The sequence below is a fragment of the Eucyclogobius newberryi genome, unplaced genomic scaffold (genome assembly GCF_026437365.1).
Source record: "Eucyclogobius newberryi isolate DKJ021-1_F unplaced genomic scaffold, fEucNew1.0.hap1 SCAF_11, whole genome shotgun sequence".
Taxonomy (NCBI): domain Eukaryota; kingdom Metazoa; phylum Chordata; class Actinopteri; order Gobiiformes; family Gobiidae; genus Eucyclogobius; species Eucyclogobius newberryi.
Window position 1 is genome coordinate 25,720,625 of NW_027315735.1, and position 12,117 is coordinate 25,732,741.

At 41.2% G+C, this 12,117-nt stretch overlaps 2 protein-coding genes across 2 annotated transcripts; one reads left to right on the top strand and one right to left on the bottom strand.

Annotated features, from left to right (window-relative positions):
- Positions 1-55: 55 nt before the first annotated feature.
- On the bottom strand, positions 56-2,158 carry LOC140347286 (endonuclease domain-containing 1 protein-like). The gene is made up of 2 exons (XM_072433679.1): positions 1,750-2,158; positions 56-1,051 (listed from the first exon to the last, which is right to left on the bottom strand). The coding sequence occupies exons 1-2, from the start codon at positions 2,044-2,046 to the stop codon at positions 401-403; spliced, it is 948 nt and encodes a 315-aa protein (XP_072289780.1). The 5' UTR covers positions 2,047-2,158; the 3' UTR covers positions 56-400.
- A 2,248-nt stretch (positions 2,159-4,406) lies between these two features.
- Positions 4,407-11,780, top strand: LOC140354615 (zinc-binding protein A33-like). The gene is made up of 6 exons (XM_072439723.1): positions 4,407-4,986; positions 5,594-5,689; positions 6,367-6,600; positions 7,345-7,367; positions 8,488-8,603; positions 11,166-11,780. Exons 1-6 carry the CDS (start codon positions 4,468-4,470, stop codon positions 11,732-11,734), a joined length of 1,557 nt encoding a protein of 518 aa, XP_072295824.1. The 5' UTR covers positions 4,407-4,467; the 3' UTR covers positions 11,735-11,780.
- The last annotated feature ends 337 nt before the right edge of the window (positions 11,781-12,117 follow it).

Consider the following 12,117-nt stretch of genomic DNA (forward strand, 5'->3'; position numbering starts at 1 on the left):
TGTCCAAATAAAAAAAAAAAAAAAAAAAACAGTTTATTGGAGAGGGCAGATCATAAGCTGCAGTTCTCCAGTTGTTCTGACCAACGTCCAACTTACTCTTTCCTCCATTAAATCTAACACAAACCTGTCAGCATTATTCTTGAAACACATGTATTTTTGGGACCGTTATCAGAATCAGAAAGGGATTTGTCAATGATCAGGATTCAAAAACTAGGAACTAGCTTTGACATTAAGGCGCAACATACAACAATGAATAATATATCAAAAAGGGTTCAGTTGTAGTCATCTGGACTCTAAACTGAGTCCAGATGACTACAACTGTACATTTTTCTACAATGGAACACTCCTGGACGGATGAGGGATTACACTGACATATCAAAAACGGCATCAAGTTTAGAATTTATAACTCATGTGGTGTTGTCATTGCAGAGGTCGCTATATCTTGCTGTTCCCGACACTGGTCCTGAAACAGACGGATGGGCGCGCCTAGTCTTTGGGTCAAAACCTCCTCCAGAGCCTCTAAGGACATGCGCCTCACATCGTAGCCCCACTTTGAGCGCTTCGCCTTGACATCTATGGGAACAATCTCCTGGTCACTGTGGCGGTCGTTCCTCCCCACGGCTGCGTGTGTGGGGAAATGTGTGTGGTCAGAGGTGCTGCGATTGTAAAACGGACAACAGTAGGCTGACCACATGTACTCTGGGATTAAGACCCTATTATTAATCCAGTGTTGGGTGTGTTTGTGAGGCAGCGCCCCCGTGAGGACATACATTGGTCCAACACAAGCTCTCTTGAATCGTCTCAGCACTTCCAGCTCCAGTTGACTCCATGGCCCAGAGTTGGAGCCGGCTCGCTGAGGGACAATGTTGGTCAAGCTGAACGTGGCCATGCGGTTGCTTTTGGTCTCCTGGTGCATGCTGGGATTTAAATGCCCTTTGGTGTAATTGGAGTGCTTGTAGTCCTGTTGCACCGCCTGGCTCTCGATGACGTTGTTGTCCGTCGTTGGATAAGGAAGAGGTTTCATCTCGGGGTCGGCGCGGGAAAACGATAACTTGAAACAGAGACATTCAACCGTTTTGAAATGCAGTGTGTAGTGTGTGAGGCTGTGGCTGAACTTAAACACAATGCAGACTTTCTTATCAGAATTTAATGTAGTTTAACTGTTTTCAAAGTTCTACAAATTTGGTAGTGAAAAACACGTGAAGTTTGAAGGGATCGAAACAAATTGCAATTTCTAACATCATTACATACTTATTTAGTTAGAAGTTATATTACACATCCTGTATTTAAACAATACATATTAAATTAGTGACACAATACAGAATTTTAAGACTCAGTTTTGATGCTAAATTAATTGCTTAATACATATTTCGATAGTTACTTTATTATAAGGAATTTAACCCTCGTGAAATGTTTGTTTTATGTTTGTTTTACATCTGAAACATAAACAGTAAAACATTTGAAAATGTTTTAATCCCGCACACTATCTTTGGGTGTTGCACAAGGGCTAATAAAGTTCACTTATACTGGTGCTGATAGTTAAGACCGTTCTCAAAAAGTCAAATTCTGTCCTATTTATGTGACTTTTTTTCTGCAGAAGTCAGTTTGTTGACATCTTTATTACAGATATAAACAAACCTGCAATATATGGAATTAACTCTATTTTACACAGTTGATTTTCCAATGCATTCCCAGCAAATCACAGAAGACCAAATGCATTATTAAACATGTAATAGTTCTCATATTGACCTGTGGTTCATACATCCATGTAGCATTTGGTCGCTTGCCGTTTGCAGGTTTGAGGGTGTAGGCGGAGAACAGTGGGGTCCGGTTCTCTCTGTGATAAAGAGAGGCAAAGTGGTACTGGTTTCTGAAGCGCTGACATATCGGCTGCCGTCCCGCTCCAACAAAACCCTGAGGTGGAGTCCCCCTGTAAAAGAAATTTGAACATTTGGAAAAGTCTTGGCTCAGTTCGGCTTGCACAAAGACTACAGAGTAGAGCCAGAGAACCAGGGTGCAAAAAGAAAAGGCCATAACAGAAGACATGATGCAGAGTGCAGCATCAAGGACTGAACAAGGGTTACAAGTGTTGCAAGTGGTACAAGTGTGGCAAATTTCCTGTCAGTCTGAGCTCTGGGGGTAAACAAAACCAAAGCTTCCTCTGTGGCAGTTTGAATGAAGTGCATAGTTCAGCTGTCTCGTTTCCTTTTGACGGTCAGCAGACCCTGTGTCCAGCCCCTCCTCGGTTTGAGATGGATTTACTGTAATTGTGTAAATTCTTAGAATGAAGTCTCTCAGATGAAACCATTTAGACAGACTTTTCATACACTTTTTCAATTCCAATAATAAGGGTGAACAGACGTGTTGTGACATTATACAACATTTTTAGGTAGTTATTTTATAGTAGTTGTTGTAGCGTTGCTGTAAGAAATCCATCTGTGACTTAATATTAGAGGAGAAGAATTTTCAAGTTGCAATACATAACAGTAAGGTTTGTTTTATGGGCTTAATTTTAAATAAATACACAAGATTCTCCAGTTTGTCCCTGTCGTGGATGTTCCTCCTCTAACAGACTAAACATAATCTCATAAATCCTCACTTGACAGTGCACTTAAACTAAAACAAAGTGAGTCACTCTCTGCTCACTCTCACTGCAGATGTTTGTGTAAAGTACAGACAGCAGCTGCACATCTACAGGTCTGGAGAGTTCATGTTGGAAATCTGTTTAAGCGTGAATGGTTGAAGTCATTTATGGTTTTGAAATGATGTGATTGAAATGATATTGTTCTTTTGACCACGCTTATTAGACAAGGCAACAATGGGTTACTTTGCAGGTGAGATATTTGAGTTGTGTCACTTGTGTAGACTTGTGTAGAGAAGAGACAGTGAAGAAGCATTTTTGTTACAAACATAATATTACTTAAGCAATACATAAAAGCTAGCATATGCAGTAAGTATGAAAAAGAAAATATGGTTGCTGCTGGTTTAAAGGTTTTCTTTTTGCAATGTGTTTTTGTGTAGTATAATATGCAAATATATAGTGAAATGTGTTTAAAATATCAGTGTTAAGAAGAGTGTTACGTTGAAAAAGCGGGCGGATAAAATAAGATTCTTCTTCTTTCTGCTCTTTCTCATTCATTTTTACAATGTTTAACTGTATGACATCTTTTATAGTATGTGTTGAGTGGAAAGAAGAAGAAAAAATGTGTTGATGCCAAATCACATTTACAGGGTACTCCAGTCCAACAACTGATAAACAAATGCTAAAATGTCTTTAAATGTTCTTTTTCAAAAATTAAACTTATGGAGACTCTTCGGGTCTCATATGGTCCTCTCTGTGTTCTCATTGTCCACACAGCCTAACGTTTCCTGTTCTTCCTCTGCCTCCTGTTGGTGGCAGCTTCTTCAGCAACTGTCATGAACTGATAATCACCTTGTCACTTCTTTGTCTTCTCGGGTTTTGGTTTAGATTCAGTCAGTATTTCTGTTCTTTTATCTGCTTGTTTGAGCAGAGGTTTCCTCTGTTGTTCAAATGCAAGTTTACTTTCATACATTTTCTTCCTGTGCCGTTGGGTGGCATCCTGGTCGATGTTTTCCTCAACTAACTCCTCTGCATTGATCAAGTCAGATGAATTTTCAGAATCCTCAACTGTCCAGAAGGCCATTTTCGTTCGTTTTACCAATCCTACTGTTTCTTCTTGTGGGCCCACAACTCCTGAGTGGCTTTATCAGGCTTAATTTAGAGGTTCTCAAACACGAGTTTCCACACATTTTCTCTTTCTAGGAGAAGAAAAAGATTCCGTTGTAGTCATCAGGACACTGTTTAAAAACAAGACATTTGGACTCATCCAAGAGTCATTCTCAATCTATGGATCTAGTCTGAGATATATATTCTCCTCTGCCCTGTCCACATGGCGGAGCCTACTGAGAATAGCTGTTTACAGTTTTGCTTCAAACTACTCTTCTTTGTATCCCTGTAATGGGCTAACAAAATCCTATTGTAAACTGACTGTGGCTCCCTCATCACTGAGTGTCCAGGGCTTCTCCTGCTCCATGACTTCATAACACTGTTGTATACAGTCAGTGGAAGGACTGCCAGAAGTCCACACTGATCTTTTAAAAGATCCATGGTCCATGGAAAAAAGTGAAGAGCAAAGAACGACACAAGGGGGCAGTGCGAACGAGTTAGTGGGAATTTCAAATTGTATCATTATTTATTTGCAAATGAAAATTGTATTTTTTTTATTATACACAATATTTTTCTTTTCTTGTTATGAAGCTGTTTGGCCCCGGGGCCCCCGGGCAGAGCCGCTGCATGTCACTACTCGCCTCCAGTGCTCTCCGGGCCCTCTCCGCACCCACACAGACTCCGCCCTCGCGCTGCTTCACGGCTGAAGTTGTTCACAGTCACACGCTTCTCGAACTTGAGTCATTTATTGTTGTTTTTCGGGATGTTCGGAGTTGGAAATGGCAGAAGCCAGCGCGCTTGAGGAGCTCCACTCCGAGCTCACCTGCCCCGTGTGTCTGGAGCTGTTCTGGGACCCGGTCATCCTCGAGTGCGGCCACCACTTCTGCCAGAAGTGCATCATCCAGTGCTGGGAGGTCAAAGCTGAGGAACTGACCAACTGCCCCAAGTGTAGAAAAGCCTGTGGCCGCAAACTGCGTCCCAACTCTCTGCTGTGTAACGTGGTGGACAGCGTGCGCCGCGCGCGCGTCATGGACGGCTCGGTGCTGCCCGCGGCCTGGGACGCGGAACACGCACCGGAATACACCGAGGAGCGCGAGCCCGGCTCCAGCATGAGCAGTGTGACCTCGTCCATCTCCCACTGGCCCCGGATGAGCGAGGACCTGTGTGAGGAGCACGAGGAGAAGCTGAAGCTTTACTGTGAGGACGACCAGCTGCCCATCTGCCTGGTGTGCGGCATGTCCCGGGACCACAAGACCCACAATGTCATCCCCATCAACGAGGCCTTTGAAAACTACAGGGTAAGTCATTTACAAATGCCATTCATTCTCACTGCATGAACAGTGTTCTGGCAGGAGCTAAAATGTGTATTATGGACCTAAAGTAAAGTAAAGTAATCCAAGACACATCTATTTTATTATATCTTTGAAAGACTTTACTTTGATCACTTTTTACGAGCTACTTTATCAAGTTAATACTAGAACAAAATCCGGTAAGTTTGCTTTACTTTTAGTTAAAGACTCTATAACTTTTAGTAAACGTCATTCCTCAGCTAAACCCTTCTTTCCTCATTTCCGTATAAATGGCCAACACTCCAGTAAAAGTCTGGAGCCCCTGCACTCCTGTCCCAGGACACTGCTCTGTTTGCTGTATGTGAACACAACACAGGAATGCAGCAGAACAGTGCAACTCTTTTAACTCTGTTGACCGTCCATGTTTGAACGTTTAACTGGTGCTAAATTTCTGGTTTGTTTGAATTTGATTTGTAGGTCACACTGTTCAGTTAGAGGCAGAGCATCATATGAATCCTGTTTAAGACTGTTGGTCAGAACCAGAAGGAGCCAATCAGATGATGTCTTTGGTTCAGTGACACCACTTGTTAATGTCTTTCATATGACTGTTGTTCAGGACAAGCTGTCAGTGGCTCTGCAGAGGGTGCAGCTGCAGGCGGAGGAGGCCACACTCTTCCAGAGACAAACCAATGAGAAGATTCTCCTCATCAAGGTATAAAGTGTGTATGGATCCACCATTGCTTGTGTTCATTGTGGTGCTTTGGCCCAGACACATGAAGTTGTGATGACAACCTGAAAAGCCTGTTGCCAGGCAGCTCTCACCTGCATTCCTCCCCACCTGTGACCCACAGGATGAGTCCTCTCATTACTCACTGTGCTTTCTCACATTAGGTAAAACCGTAAATCTCTCAACCTCAAACATTGGTTGTTTATGACAGAAGAGTGCGTCATGCTTATGTTTGTCTTTCTCCCCCTCTTTAAACATAACCGCATAACCTAATATTTAATACTTAGAGTACTAATACTACACATTCTCACAGGCTCTTCAGTAATCACCTTAAACACAGCTCTGTCTGTAAATATTTCTGCAGGGTAACCTCAGTACGGGCTCTGCAGCGACACTAAACATACCATCCGCTCCAACTGCGAGCATGTGTTTTCCTGTCTGTCTATTTGACCCAGTTTATATGCACATGCAAATATTTCACTTCTGTGTTTGACAGGATGTGGACAAATACAATGAGTAAGAACTTCCTCATCCTCTCAGTACACGTGCTGCCTGTTTATATGTCAAATACATAATTCATGATGCTGTAATAAACAGTCGTTTGGGTCATTTCAATGTCCACAGAATGAAATATTTTTTAATTCACATTTTGTTTGTTTTAGGAACAAGCTGGGGACCTGGAGGAGCAGGTCACAGTGGAGATCAGCCGTCTGAGGGACTTTCTTCTTGAAGAGGAGCAACGCATCAAGGAAAAACTACAGAGGCAGAAAGAGGACAAACTTAATCAGTTAGAGGAGGCACTAACTCAGGCCACTGCACAGATAAGCCAGCTGGAAAAAACAGCGGATGAACTGTGTGCCAAACTCCAAGAGGAGGAAAACCCAGAGCAACTCAAGGTAAAAAGGAGAACAGAACGGAACAATCATGCATTTTAAATGGATAAAACCAGTGCATCTGGATTTACTGATGGTCAAAATGAATTGGTACAATTCTTTAAAGGTTATACATTTATTTTTATCCAAAAAAACAACCACCTTGTTACTGTACACACAAACACATGTTTTAAAGTGATATTTGTAGCACTTAGTAATACATCATATCATACATAGATCATTATTTGACTTTATGTTCACTGTAAACGGCCAAACATGTCTTAGTAAAAGCAGTGACCATTGATTTGCAGAATGAGCCTCTTACACACGCCTTATACACTGTGGATTTTCATGTATCTGTTTTTATTTTTGAAAATGGTTATGCATTTTGTGAATAAGTGCAAGTAAAGAAAGGGAGGTGGGTGGGTATAGGGGGTGTGTGAAAACAGATTTTCTGACCCTCAAAAGCAGAACAATAGAAGATAACTCGCATGCATGAATTGTAATCAAAGCTATTTATAATAATTAAATATAATAATTTATTTTATTTAACATACTTAATTGTTTTAAAAATATGTTTTGTTTTGATGAATTGACATTTACTTAAAAGTTGGAAACAGAACTGAATTCCCTTTTATTTGATCATAAACATGTCTAATAGTATTTTTGAATGCATTGTTAAATCTCTATAGTTGTAACGATGAGGGACCAGAGCCATATGTTCTGTTGATACTTAAATCTGACATGTTTCAATCTGTTCTTTTACAGGGAATCAAAGACTTCATCGGGGGGTGAGTATCTTCATTGCATCAAAGCATAAAGCACAATACATCTGCTACGTGACAACAGGGTTTTTCTGTTGAGTAACTGGCATTTGTAATTCTCCAGTTTGTCTTGTGATGAACCGGACTGTGACAGGATGTTAAGACATAACCGTGGTTTAACTGATCAACTGCAGATAAACAATTACAAAACCTACTCGTCTTTTCATAGACACGTAAAGAACTCGAGACTAAAATGAAACTTTTTACCCCCCATGGAGAAGATAGGATTAAGAAATACAAATATTTACAGCTTTAATGAGTGATTTAACAACCTTTACACACTATGGGGCAGAGTGTGTTTGTACAATCCACATTTACACTGTGTGGGTTATCAGTTATCGGACAATGGCATTGGCCATATCTGAGAGTTTCCCCATTATGAAATTACTAATATTTGTTCTGCCCGGCCCAGTGCGTGTGTGTCAGTGTGTGTGTGTGTGTGTGTGTGTGTGTCCGTGTGTGTGTGTGTGTCCGTGTGTGTCAGTGCGTGTGTCAGTGCGTGTGTCTGTGTGTGTGTGTGCATCTGTCAGTGCGTGTGTCGGTGTCAGTGTGTGTGCCAGTGTGTCTGTGTCTGTGTCTGTGTGTGTGTGTGTGTGTGTGCCAGTGTGTCTGTCTCTGTGTGTGTGTGTGTCAGTGCGTGTGTGTGTGTCAGTGCGTGTGTGTCAGTGCGTGTGTGTCAGTGTGCGTGTGTCATCAGATGAAAAATGTAATATAGGACCATAACCAATCCAAACTGAGAGAGGTTTGTTTGTCTGTTGAATTGTTTTGCTTGTTAATGCAGTTTTTTAGCCGTTTCATTTCAGAAGGATTTTTATTTGTTTTAAATGGTATTCCAAAAAAATGAAAAGGGTTTATTTTTAAAATGCGTTTGCAAGCTCTCATGTCTATATTTAGAGTTCATGTGTGGGAACATCACATACATACTTAGTTACTCTGTAGGTTTGTAGAAACACAAAGATGCATTGCTTTGCAGGAATGTTTTCTGTCTGTGAGAAAACAGAAGCACGTCGTCCCTAAAATGCCAAGACTATGTTATTGTTTTCTTTTCAAACCTGCGTGTTCAGAGTCTGCTTCTGTGTTTGTTCAGGGCGGAGAACCTGTTTGAGCGCCCCCTGGAGGTGAGTGTGGATATGAAGTCCGGGGACATCCTGGGCCCTCTGAAGTACAGGACGTGGAGGAGGATGTGGTCCATCTTTCAGTCAGGTAAATATAATCATGTAAAATAACTTAAGTGATTCAGGACCTGTTTTGTACCTCACAATTCAAACTATAGATGCCAGTGGCGGCTGGTAGGGAGGGCTATTTGACATGACCGTGTTTTTTGTTTGTTTTTTTGTGTCCAAAATGTTCTATTTTACATTGTATATGGATACATATTTTAAATGCATATTTACAACTTAATTAATTAATTAAGTAACACTTTATTTCCACTTTTGGTAATGATAATACAATTACTTGGAGGCAGATACTGTTTGTGAGAAAATACATTTGACATCAAATTAAATTTTACACTTTATAAAATATCAGATTGAAAAGAGCAAAAAATCTCATTGATACTGTAACTTATAGTGCAGAGTAACAATTACTACATTTAAGAGAAAATAAAAACACAAACAATTGTTGGTGTTTCATAAAACGGCTTCTAAGTGGCATTAGTTACCCTGAACTACATGTGTAACATTTACATTTTCATATTTAATCATCACAGACATTATTGCTGTGTAGAAAGTTGTTCTTAAAGACATGTCATTTATAACATTCTTTCATGGGCTTTCTAATAACCAAACCAGCGCCTTAATGCACCAGCCGCCGCTGATCGATGCCAATACATCTTCTAACAATAACAGCCTATTTGAATATGCTTAGTAAAGAAATAAAGATATACCTGTGCTTTAGTTTATCAATTGTATGCATGTGTTTACAAAAAAATATTGAATTAAACATTAACTGTAAATCATGTTGACAAGAAAACATATTCAAAAAGAGGGCAAATTAACATGGCACAGACTAACATAAATTCGAAGATGTCAAAGATTGAAAGAGTTATTTTAAAATGATCTTGTTTTTGAGGATCACATTGCTTCTGTGTTACACATAAATGGCAAAAATCACATCTAATTATTGAGTTATCTGATATTTACTGTCTATGTAAATGCGCACAAATAATCTCTTAAGCTTCTTGTCAAAATATCAGCTACATTTAATACCCGCACATAAGTCCGAGAGACAAATGTTTTATCCCATCAGTGTAACTTGGCTGAACTTGTGTTGTCATGTGTTATCCATCTGGGTCAGGTCTTTCTGCGCGTGTTCATACTTCAACTTTGAGCCGGGTTTATTGTTAACAAAGGGTGAGCACAAGTTATTCCGTGACTCAGTGACTGTGGCCCATTGTCTAAAACCCTCTAAACTGTTTATTTCCCTTCGCTGTAAAACTCCTGCTAAGCTACGTTAAGCTTTGGCCGCCAAGAATGTCAGAAGTGCAATGATTGGTGGACTTGTAACCGGCCTTCTTCCTTCGTCCGTCATTGTGTGTCCTCCAAGGTCATTCAGACTGACCGGACAGACCTTTTCAAGTTACGTACAAGTAGTTATACCGCCATTCAAAATTTATCGCATCCATTTAGCTACAACTGGCGCGCCTCGTCTTTCACTTAATTAGCTGCGAGTGATTAAGCGTTTCGCAGCTGAAGGTCAACGACAAGGATCTGCGACCGGATCGTTGCCTGTAATCGGCTGTTACGTTGAGGCTGTTACGTTGAGGCTGTTACGTTGAGGCTGTTACGTTGAGGCTGTTACGTTGAGGCTGTTACGTTGAGGCTGTTAAGTTGAGGCTGTTACGTTGAGGCTGTTACGTTGAGGCTGTTACGTTGAGGCTGTTACGTTGAGGCTGTTAAGTTGAGGCTGTTACGTTGAGGCTGTTACGTTGAGGCTGTTACGTTGAGGCTGTTACGTTGAGGCTGTTACGTTGAGGCTGTTACGTTGAGGCTGTTACGTTGAGGCTGTTAAGTTGAGGCTGTTAAGTTGAGGCTGTTACGTTGAGGCTGTTACGTTGAGGCTGTTACGTTGAGGCTGTTACGTTGAGGCTGTTACGTTGAGGCTGTTACGTTGAGGCTGTTACGTTGAGGCTGTTACGTTGAGGCTGTTACGTTGAGGCTGTTACGTTGAGGCTGTTACGTTGAGGCTTTTACGTTGAGGCTTTTACGTTGAGGCTGTTACGTTGAGGCTGTTACGTTGAGGCTGTTACGTTGAGGCTGTTACGTTGAGGCTGTTACGTTGAGGCTGTTACGTTGAGGCTATGTAAGTCCTTGGTCGGGACCCGGTGTTGTTGAAATAAAGTATTGGTTTGGTACAGATTTGATTTTTTTTTTTACTCCTGATTCTGTCTAAAATGTGTTTAGATCGTCTTAGACCTTTTAGCAGACCTTGTTCACCCCTGACTTTTTATTTATTTTTTAATTTATGGACTACATTTCCACAATGTGCTAAGACCACCATTTAAAGAAAGATATTGAATAAAATAGGCCTGATTTTAAAATTGTATATTGTTAAATCTGTTGTATATTACAATATTCAAGTCAAACTGAACTGAACTTGATTAACTAAGAACTGAATTAAGATCCACTTGGAAATAATATTTGTAGCAAATTTAGAAGCAAAAGTAAAAAGACTCTGGCTGTTTACTTTACTCGTGACTTATTGTGACCTCCCTAAACGGGTAAATTGATCGGAAAACTAATCCCATTTTCTTTCTTTCTGTTTTAGCCATGACCAAAGTGACCCTTGACCCCAAAACGGCCTATCCGTGCCTGTGGGTCTCTGAATGCTGCTCCAGCGTCCAAGTGGGCAATATCCGGCCAAGCCTGCCCAACAACCCCGAGCGCTTCACCCGCTACAACATCGTCCTCGGCTCTGAGGCTTTCTCCGCCGGGCGGCACTACTGGGAGGTGGACGTCGGGTCAAAAACGGCGTGGGGGCTGGGCGTGGCCGCCGCGTCCGTCAACAGAAAGGAAGAGATCAGCCTCTGCCCCGAAGACGGATTCTGGACCTTAGTGCTCCGGGACAAGGGAGACGGGACCAGTGAGTATGAGGCCTGCACTGATTCGGAGGACGAGGGCTTGATTTATCCGTCCAAGCGTCCCGGGAAGGTGGGGGTCTACCTGGACTACACTCGAGGGGAAGTGTCCTTTTACAACGCCGACGACATGGAGCACCTTTTCACCTTCTACGACGCTAAATTTAAAGAGGCAGTTTTCCCATATTTCAACCCCTGGCCCATTGTCAACGGGCAAAACCGAGGGCCCCTCATTATAGTCTCGCCGCACTGGGCTTAACCTTAATGGACACTTTATTCTGGTAAAAGGACACTAACACGAAATAAAATGTGCCTTTTAAATGTATATATGTTTGTTACTTAGTCCTGAAAAGAATTGAAATGTCTAATAGCTTATATATGTTAACAAAAGATGCACATCCTTAAACAAATGCATTGTTTAAAAGTATTTTTTTTAAATTGTTTCAGCAGCACAGCCAACAATGGCATTTTTCTGCAACTTCTGCATAGCTCCACAAGAGGGCGTGTTTACATACTTTTTAAAATAATGTGAATCAAAGATTCTACATTTTCTCGATGGTAATTTTAAAATGCAAATACGATACAATGCAAATGTAACACATCACTGATCTGCTTCTGCAAGATGTGATAGAAAACATATAA

Coding starts and splice junctions, on each gene's coding strand:
- LOC140347286 (XM_072433679.1), bottom strand. CDS start 2,046: ATGTCTTCTGTTATGGCCTTTTCTTTTTGCACCCTGGTTCTCTGGCTC. Junction 1,052..1,749: donor CATGGATGTATGAACCACAG/GTCAATATGAGA, acceptor CTCTGTTTCAAG/TTATCGTTTTCCCGCGCCGA.
- LOC140354615 (XM_072439723.1), top strand. CDS start 4,468: ATGGCAGAAGCCAGCGCGCTTGAGGAGCTCCACTCCGAGCTCACCTGC. Junction 5,690..6,366: donor AGAAGATTCTCCTCATCAAG/GTATAAAGTGTG, acceptor TGTTTGTTTTAG/GAACAAGCTGGGGACCTGGA. Junction 6,601..7,344: donor AAAACCCAGAGCAACTCAAG/GTAAAAAGGAGA, acceptor GTTCTTTTACAG/GGAATCAAAGACTTCATCGG.